Source organism: Cotesia typhae, unplaced genomic scaffold (assembly GCF_013202065.1).
Source record: "Cotesia typhae breed Kobodo isofemale line unplaced genomic scaffold, CoteBio_Ctyphae contig_22, whole genome shotgun sequence".
Classification (NCBI taxonomy): Eukaryota; Metazoa; Arthropoda; class Insecta; order Hymenoptera; family Braconidae; genus Cotesia; species Cotesia typhae.
In genome coordinates, this window is record NW_027423728.1 from 4,490,261 (window position 1) to 4,499,516 (window position 9,256).

Consider the following 9,256-nt stretch of genomic DNA (forward strand, 5'->3'; position numbering starts at 1 on the left):
ATAGCGCGCCTTAATTTTAACCAATAAGGAATCATCCCATTTTTTTGCGAGTTCGACTATTGACTAACTTCATACTCTCATGTATTATTATTGTAGGGACAACATACCCAATATACAATGTGTCCTTTACGCTACGCGTATTGAATTAAAATAGCACGAGTTATATTTTTTAATTTATTGAGTTTCATTTAATAAATTGGCTTCAAAATTTGTGTTTTAAAAACTTAATAATTGATTTTAAAATGGTCAAATGGATTGAAAATTTGAATATTTATAATTTCATTGTTTAACACTTGTGATACACTGTATCCAACTGCCTCATAACCTAAAAAGTTGTCAAATTGTTTAAATGTGAATGAGGATCAAATTAATATTTTTCTACGTTTAATTAAGCTTTTAATTAATAATGGCAACTCCAACTAATGGAAATGGAAATATAATTGATGAGTTTGAAGACTCTCTTCAAGTAAGTTGTTTATATTAATTTTTTTTTTTTTTTTAGAATTAATTTTTTAAAAAGCAGAATTTATTATTTAAAAATTACAATAAAAATTTTCACTTGTAATTTTTATTAATTTTCACATGTGAAACTTTTTAATTAATTTTTTTTTTAAATAATTTAATTGCTATAAAATTATAATTTTCAATAAACAAATAAATTTATTTATTTATATAGCAATGTATGAATATATTAACCAAAGAAGAAGGACTGACCAATAATAGTATCGGAAGTAGCTTAGCCGTCGACAAGGAAGAAGCCAAAGCAGAAGTTGAACAAGTAGTTTCTCGCTTCATTGATCTTGCCCGGCAAACAGAAGCGTTTTTTCTCCAAAAGCGTTTTCTGCTATCAGCATTGAAACCAGAACTGCTTGTAAAAGAAGACATCGGTGAACTGCGTCATGAGTTAGCTCGAAAAGATGAACTCATAAAGAGACACTACGATAAAATAGCGACTTGGCAGCACTTGCTCGCTGATTTACAAGGCTGGGACAAATCACTAGCCCAAGGATCTGCTCCTAATGGCAAGTATTTATTTTATATTCCTTATTTTTTCTTTTTAATTTTTGGATTTAAAATTTTAATCTTTAACAATTCATAATTACTAATTTCGATTACTTTTCTTCAGGACTAGCCAATGGACAAGGTCCCCAAGGGCCACCAGGCAATGGAGCTCCAAACCCAGTACTCCAGCAGCAGCAACAACAACAACAGCAACAGCAACAACAAATGTTGCATCAGCAACAATTACAGCAACAACAGCAGCAACTCCACATGCAGCAGCACCAGATGCAGCAACAACAACAACTTCATCAACAACAGGTATTTAAATAAACGCCGTTTAATGTTACTACTTATGAACTATGAACTATTAAACCAGCTATATAAATATACATATATTTCTCTGTGGAAATGGTTCATACTTCAAAAGGGCTCTATATATTTTTATAATTATTGTTTGTTTGTATTTATGAGTGAGTTTATGGTGGTGTTAAAAATATTTACTCTGCTTCAATGGCTCTTTTGTTGCTTAATACTCGTTAGTTTATGCTGGTTAATTATAAATTATAATGTACTGATAAATATGAAAAGAGAATTACAATTTGACTTAAGATTTATATTATATATTAATATGAGATATAAGATTAATAATTCTGAATATCTAAAGTAGCGATAAAAGCGAATTACTGTGATTAAAAAACTTGTCATAGAAAAATCATCTTCCATTTAAGATTATAAAGATTATATTATTAATCATTTTGAATAGAACGATTTCAATGAAAGTCTCATAGGCATTTTTAATTTTTTTTTTTAAATTGAGTTCTTTTTTTTAGTAAAAATAAATAATTTGTTGATTATTAAATTATAAAAAAAATATTCAACGATTATTTTAAGATTAAAATTCTTCGTTTTGTTTTGTTTTTTTTTTTTTTTTTTTTTTTTTTTTTATTTGAAATATTTTATTATAAATTAATGTTTGAAAAATAATTATCGATATTTTCATTTAAAAATTTTGATGATGATAATACTAATATACATAACTTACATCACTACAAAGAGTATAAAAAAAATATATAAATATTGAAATAATTTAAATTCCTTGTGTGCCTTATGAGAAAAACAGTCCATGGTTACCAAATTAAATTCACTACTCCATTAATAAATTATTATTATGATTACTATAATTAAATTATTTATTATAAATAGATAAATTGTAAAGACTTGTGCTAGAGATTTAACGTACTAATGCATACAGATCTCAAAGATAAATTAATTGATGTTACTTAATGAATAATTATGGTGCCAAAAGTATTTAATTAGAGTAAAATGTACTGAAATTAAAGCACTAAAGTTAGCCGATATTTATTTATTTTATCAAATTTTCTACTTTTTTGAATAATTTATTTGTTGCAAAAAAAAAAATCTGAAAATAGTCTGCTAACTTTAGAATAAATTAGAAGCCAAATCAATGGATATATTTGACAATGAAATTAATTTATTTATTACTTATTATAATACATTCATTAAACATCATTTCATTGGCTTTCTTTTTTATTTACTGTTACTATGGGTTCTGTTTATTTTTAACTCTATTATTCACACGTTTATTATTTCTTTTTTAATTAAAAGTTTTTCTATAAAACATTGTAAGTAATTAATAAAAATAAGCGTTGGCGTCAAAGCGACTTATCGAAATAATTGAATCGAATGAATTTTTAAAAATAAATAAATAATCGTGTAAATTATTGTTTAATCTAAAAATAAATCGTGGAACTTGTAGTAGAATAAAATTTACTCTTTTCATGGTGAATCTTTGTGCTTTTTTTCATTTACCTTCCCTTATGTATATTCCTATCATTTATTTTTAAATTTATTATTATTATAATTATAATTATTTTTATTATTAGATTAATTGATTAATTTTTAATGGATAAAATCTCTAAAATTCTAAATTTTCTCTTGATGCATGAAATAAAAAAATTTAAAGAAAAATTGAATGGGTAAAAAAATGAATAAATTGCAGGTTCAACCAGGAGGTGCGGTGCCTCCAGGACTGCAGGGAGTTAACGTGAACCCGCAAGGAATGTTTATGGGTCAAGGAGTACCTGGACGGGCGGGGTTCCCGGTCGGTGGAGTTCCAGGTGTCGGAGTTGGAAATAGCGCACTCCAGGGCCCACTCGCGTTCCTGGAGAAGACTACGAGCAATATAGGCATGCCAGAGAGGCGGAGTTGACGCGGAAGGGGGAGGGGGCGAGGACGGGGTCGTGGTAGAGGCCGAGGACGAGGTCGTGGTGCTGGTGGCGGGTTGCCACCGCCACCCCCAATCCTCGACCCGAATGATCCTTCGTCCTATGCTGCCGCAGCTGCGGCTGCCGCTGCTGCGGCCGCCGCCGTCGCCTCCTCACCCCTTCCGAATCAACAACAACAGCCTCCACCTCCTCCTTGCACCTGATAATTCCTTATCGGGGGCTTTACAGTCTCCGATAGATCGCTTTCATTCCATTTTCCTGCTCAATACATTCCAAATAGTTATTTTTTTTTTTAATTAAAAAATTTTTGTTTTTTAATTAAAAAAAAAAGTTTATTTAGTTTCCTTACAGAGGTTGTTTTTTTTTTTTAATTTTTTTTAGTAAAAAAAAAAATTAGTTACAAATTTAGAATAAATTTTTTGAAAAAATAATTATCTAAGTTTGGTGATAATTATTTTTTTAATGAAACTCATTGCAAATTTTTTTTTCAAGAAAATTTATCATAAATTTTTTAGAAATATCTTTTGAAAAATAATTATTTCTTTTCTATATAATTTAATAATTGTTTTTCAGAAGAAAATTAATTACAAATTTTAAAAAAATAATTTAATCATAAGTTTTATAATTATTTTTTAAAATGTTATAAATTATGAATTTTGTATACCAAAATTAATTGTAAATTTTTAAAAAATATTTATTAAAATAAAGTCTAATTCTATTTTTTTTTTAATAAATATTTTTTAAAAATTAAATCTTTTGTAAATTTACAAAAACTTTGTTTTTATTTATAAGCAAATTACTTTAAGTTTTTAAGACTACAGGGCAAATAATTTAATTAAATATTCAAAAATAATTTATGATTTAGAAATAAACTTAACTTATTTAAAGATTGTATTTAATTTAGTTAGTTATACTTATTATTTAACTTTTTTAAATCATTTAGTTACAAGTTTAATTGTTTTTAATTTTATATACTTTAACAATATCCTAGCAGCATAATTATCAATATTAATAAGCTCTTACTCAATAAAAATCAATAATGTGTAAATATATCTAGCTCTTATAGATACATCATGAATGTTATTTTTTATCGAATAAAATATTATAATAATTCAAAAATCTTTTATATATTAATTTTTTAATTACCAGCTTTTACAGGAATTATCAGTTATTTATTTATTCAATGTTTCCTTTCTCATCCTGTACAAAAAATAGAATAATTGATTAAATCATCAGCTAGAGTACAAAATAAACAGTTTTAGTTGTTATTTATTTATATTATCTAACAGATAGTGGGATTTCAATAAATAATTAAATTAGCTAGACAGTTGTAAAAGTTAAATTCATTAATTCTTCGAATAAAAATTTTTTTAATTCAATTTTTATTTATAAGAACGCTTACAAATATTTATTACAAATATAAGTAAAGTAAATTTTACTGAATCTGTACACTAGATTTGAAAAAAACCTGCGGAAATGATAGTAATAGTGATAAACAATCAGAAAGGCTTAATTAAATATTAATTATATGGAAAATATTTAATTAAATTGAATTTAAGACCAAAGTAATTAATATATCACTCAGATATTAATTTTAAAAGTTACTTCAACTTTTAAGTAAAGTATACTTTATTTTTTTAGGTTTACTCGAAATATTTCTACAACTAAATCTGTATTTAAAAATTACAAATCAGTGTTACATAAATGAATACTTGTTTCAATAAACTTTGCAATTTGTACTGATATTTAAATAATTTTTACAAACGAATCTGTGGCACAGAATTTTCTTGTACCCAAAAGAAACATTATAAGTAAACCTCCAACTCTGTTCACAGAACAGTATCATGTTTATTAAAAATACAATAGAAATATTAATTGATTAAGTATAAATAATCTAAACAAGTTTTTTGGCTTCGAAGAAACTCTTGAGATGTCTCATTTGCCATGCACCCATAACCAGAAGGATAACTGTTTGAGTGATAGACCACCACAAGACCCGGCTGTTTGTACTCTCAGACGTTTGTCTGAATCTTTCCTCGCGGTACTGTAAAAAAGTTATTTTTTAACATCATATCAATTTTTTATGTTATCTTTAGAATTTAAAAATTTAGATAAAAAAATACTAATTACCCGTTGGTAGTTTTGTTCTTTAGTTATCTGTTCAACTTGATCCAACAATTGTCTTATTCTTAATTGCAATTTAGATAATTTTTCTTTCTGCGCCAAGTTGGCGTAATCGATAGCGTGATCTCCAACTTGAATATCCAAATGTACTCTCTGTAATTTATAAATAAGTTTATAATAAATAGGCAAAGTCATCAACAAATATGCTATTGATATTGACATTTTTGGAGGACCAGCAGAAAAAATAAAAATTCAAGCAAAAAGGGTGATTTTAAAATAATTACATTCCAGGTGTACAAGTAGTGATTATAAACTATCATATTATGTTTTTCTTTTCCTTAAAATTTTTTTATAATTTTTTCTTTTAAATTAAAAAAAAAAAATTTTTGTTTTTAATTTCTTAAATTTTTTTAATTTATCTTCTCTTTGCAGATACTATGTATTTTATAAAATAAATAATTATTACTAAACATTCTACAATAATAAATAAATAAATAATGAAATTCATACTTTATAAGTTTTATTCATCAAAAAAATTAATACTAAAATATTAAAAAAAAAAAAAATTGCAATTATACTTTTATAAAATTTCTACACCTGAAAATTTTTTATTGATAATTTATGTAATTAAAAAAATTATTCCAAGTTTGTTGATTTCAAAATTAGATTAAATATTTTCAGTATCACGCTTTTAATAATGAAACTGAAGTTGACAGATATAAAAATTTTTTTAGATATTTATAGCAATTAAATTATTATAAAAAAAATTTAATTAAAAAGTTTCACTTGTAAAAATGAATAAAAATTACAAGTGAAAATTTTTAGAAGCATTTTTTTTTATTGTAATTGATTTATTAAAAAAATTTTTAAAATTAACAGCTGACTACCGACTTCAGTATTGTTTTTTATATTACCATAAATAAATAACAAAAATCAGCTAAAAATAAAAATTAATTATTGCGCAACTATTGGCTAGCTATATTGATTGTTAAATTAATTAAAAAATTAATATATAAAATCGACATACCAGCTGTGTACCACTGAACCATGCAGTACTGTTACTGTACAAACAAATGACATGTTCACCAGGAGTTTGTGAAGTGAAGGATATCCGTCCTTCAGAACTGTACACTCTTGACAGAATAACTTTGTCATCTGGATCACGTACTTCGACATGCATGCCAATACCTGGGCTGCTTGGCATGTAACCTCCACTTCTGGGGTCGAATAATTCAACTTTGTAATGAACTAAAAAAAAAAAAAAAGAAAGAAATTAATAATACTCATTATTAAATAAAAAATAAATAAATAATTAAATAATTTACCTAGAACGGTGGTTTCATCGGGAATTTCTTCAATGAAACATTTACGTTCTGTTTCACCAATGTGGAAATACAATCCCGACACCGAGTTGGCAATAAATGCCCAGGTTATTACTGAATATATGTACTTTAACATTGTAATTTACGTAATTATAAGTTCTAAGGTATTTTATTTATGTATTATTAAATTAAATAGTACTTGAAAAAAAAACTAGTATAAATAATCATAAAGTACGGTTATTGTAACGAGACACTTGGACAAGACACACGTCATCTAAAAATCTAAAAACCGTCATAAGGGTTTTGTTTTTAATATCGCGACTCGTGACGTGGCGCCACTGATCAGAATTGTCATTATTGTTATTACTACACTTTTATTATTATTTTTGTAGTTTCTATCGATTCTGTATTATCGATACTTGTCATTGCATCAATTTATAAAATTTATTTTCAAGTTGTTTATTTATTTTTTTTAGTAATTTTTAAATTAAAATGGATACTACGATATTAATTTCTATCGCGGTGGGAATTATTACACTTATTATTTTTTTGACTATTTGGTCGACTAGAAGCAAAGGTTTGTAATTATTTATTTATTTTAAGAAGTTAACCTACAAAGTTTATAATATCCAGATGTTTTTATTTTATGAAAATTAACTTAGCAGATAGTTGATAATTTTAAGAATTTTTTTAATAAATAAATTATAACAAAAAAAGATTTAAAAAAAAAAATTGACATTTAGAAATTTTAAAAAACTATAAATGTGATTTTTTAAAAATCATTTTTTGGAAGAAATTTATTTGTTAAAAAAATTAAAAAATTATCAAGTGACAGCTAACTTTAATGACATTTTTATTTTATTATTATAAATTAATAAAAAAATATCTAACAATTTGTTAGTAAATACATTTTTTTTTTAAATTACTCTGTTTAAAATTTTTATCATTTTTTTTTTTTTGTTAAAAAAAATTCAAATGTTTTTTACTGATGATAGAAAAATTTACATCTGACAAGTTTTTTTTTTAATTATTTATAAAAATTAAAAAAATAATATTAAGAAAAAATTGCATTGATGATTTTGTTCCATTTTTACCTGAAATTAAAAAAAAAATTTATTACGATAATTTGTTAAGAAAAATAAAAAAAAAAAATATCAGATATTTGTTGAAAGTATTCAATAATAATTTTTTTTTTTATTGGTATAAAAATTTTAATTAACAAAAAATTATTTTCAATAAAATACTTTAAAATAAAAAATTTTAATTCAACAGGAAAGTCAGAAAAAGAAGATGAAAACCCAAGACCAAGAGGACAACCAGTAAGAAGAGCTGCTGGAGTGAGAAACCCGCGTCGTATGCAGCTCCGTCGAGCGGAACCAGAAGCCAGAGAAGCAGCTGGCGATGGCGGGTCTGAGAATGAAGAAGACGAAAAAGCTGCGGAGCTGCCTGAAGGTAAAATAGGAGCGAAGAAGCGGGCGAAACTAGAAGCTAAAGCCGAGAAGAAACAAGCTCGCGAAGCTATGGAGCGCGAGAGAGAAGAGCGGAAAAAACGCGAGCAGCTGCAACAGGAAGAAGCTGATAAGCAGCGGGAGCGAGAACGAGCCGAGGAGCAGAAGCAGGAGGAGTTGGAGAAGAAAGCTCGCGAAGAAAAAGAAAAAGTCGAGTACGAAGAGTACCTAAAGATGAAGGAGGCTTTCAGTGTTGAAGAGGAAGGTTTTGATCAGAATAACGTTGATGAGGAGAATTTACTCGATGAGTTTATCAAGTACATTCAGTATAACAAAGTCGTAGTCCTGGAAGACCTCGCTGGACACTTTAATCTTAAGACTTCCAGTGTTATTGAGAGGATCCAGAGTCTTCAGACCAGTGGAAGACTCACTGGAGTCGTTGATGACAGAGGAAAATTCATTTATATTTCTCAGAAAGAATTAGAAGCGGTTGCTAAGTTTGTCAAGCAGCGCGGACGTGTCAGTATCGCGGAACTCGCGGAAAATTCTAATCGACTAATTAGCCTCACTCCTGGTAACCAGACTGTCGAAGCTAATTAATTTTAATGTTAATTTGTTTAATATTAAGTTTAAATTCTTTATCAATAAATTTAAATAATTTAATTTATTTTGTCTTTTTTTTTTTTTTTTTTTTTTTTTTTATATCAATCAAGAGAAGAAATAATTTTTGGAACTAATATTCTTCTGGAAGAAATAAAAAAAAGCTTAAAATTTTTTACTAAATTTTTTATAACTATTGTTAAATATCAAAAATGAAATTTTTTTAATTTTAAAACAAAAAAAAAATATTTTTGTAAAGTAATTCAAATTTATCCACAGTAATTATTTCTTCCAATGCAATGAAGTATTTTTTAAATACAGTTTTAGGCAGTTGTTAAGTTATTAATAACTACGGGTTATTAATTTATGATTATTTATGCGTTAAATATTCTAATTACTTTCAGGGTTTGAGTCAGGCTAAAAAAATATATAACATAAATCATATGTGTCTTGTTATTTATTTTGCGTCATCAAATTTTCCCATAATAAGTATTTTTAAAATTACTGAGATTTA

The 9,256-nt window shown here is 26.1% G+C and overlaps 3 protein-coding genes across 3 annotated transcripts; 2 read left to right on the forward strand and 1 right to left on the reverse strand.

Moving 5' to 3' along the window:
• The first annotated feature begins 96 nt into the window (after positions 1 to 96).
• Med28 (mediator complex subunit 28) lies at positions 97 to 3,722 on the forward strand. The gene is made up of 4 exons (XM_074238313.1): positions 97 to 466; positions 677 to 1,022; positions 1,127 to 1,320; positions 3,023 to 3,722. The coding sequence occupies exons 1-4, from the start codon at positions 407 to 409 to the stop codon at positions 3,230 to 3,232; spliced, it is 810 nt and encodes a 269-aa protein (XP_074094414.1). The 5' UTR covers positions 97 to 406; the 3' UTR covers positions 3,233 to 3,722.
• Positions 3,723 to 4,836: 1,114 nt separating this feature from the next.
• On the reverse strand, positions 4,837 to 6,979 carry Eca (transmembrane p24 trafficking protein eclair). Its single transcript, XM_074238314.1, has 4 exons — positions 6,698 to 6,979; positions 6,400 to 6,620; positions 5,379 to 5,525; positions 4,837 to 5,292 (listed from the first exon to the last, which is right to left on the reverse strand). Exons 1-4 carry the CDS (start codon positions 6,828 to 6,830, stop codon positions 5,143 to 5,145), a joined length of 651 nt encoding a protein of 216 aa, XP_074094415.1. The 5' UTR covers positions 6,831 to 6,979; the 3' UTR covers positions 4,837 to 5,142.
• A 126-nt stretch (positions 6,980 to 7,105) lies between these two features.
• On the forward strand, positions 7,106 to 8,809 carry Ddrgk1 (DDRGK domain containing 1). The gene is made up of 2 exons (XM_074238312.1): positions 7,106 to 7,271; positions 7,967 to 8,809. The coding sequence occupies exons 1-2, from the start codon at positions 7,187 to 7,189 to the stop codon at positions 8,740 to 8,742; spliced, it is 861 nt and encodes a 286-aa protein (XP_074094413.1). The 5' UTR covers positions 7,106 to 7,186; the 3' UTR covers positions 8,743 to 8,809.
• Positions 8,810 to 9,256: the final 447 nt, after the last annotated feature.

Excerpts from the sequence above, each read along its gene's own strand:
- Med28 (XM_074238313.1), top strand. The coding sequence starts at position 407 with ATGGCAACTCCAACTAATGGAAATGGAAATATAATTGATGAGTTTGAA. Across the intron at positions 467-676 it reads AGTTTGAAGACTCTCTTCAA|CAATGTATGAATATATTAAC; the intron begins GTAAGTTGTTTA and ends TTATTTATATAG. Across the intron at positions 1,321-3,022 it reads AACAACTTCATCAACAACAG|GTTCAACCAGGAGGTGCGGT; the intron begins GTATTTAAATAA and ends AATAAATTGCAG.
- Eca (XM_074238314.1), bottom strand. The coding sequence starts at position 6,830 with ATGTTAAAGTACATATATTCAGTAATAACCTGGGCATTTATTGCCAAC. Across the intron at positions 5,526-6,399 it reads GGTTCAGTGGTACACAGCTG|AGAGTACATTTGGATATTCA; the intron begins GTATGTCGATTT and ends TATAAATTACAG. Across the intron at positions 5,293-5,378 it reads AAGAACAAAACTACCAACGG|TACCGCGAGGAAAGATTCAG; the intron begins GTAATTAGTATT and ends ACTTTTTTACAG.
- Ddrgk1 (XM_074238312.1), top strand. The coding sequence starts at position 7,187 with ATGGATACTACGATATTAATTTCTATCGCGGTGGGAATTATTACACTT. Across the intron at positions 7,272-7,966 it reads TTGGTCGACTAGAAGCAAAG|GAAAGTCAGAAAAAGAAGAT; the intron begins GTTTGTAATTAT and ends TTAATTCAACAG.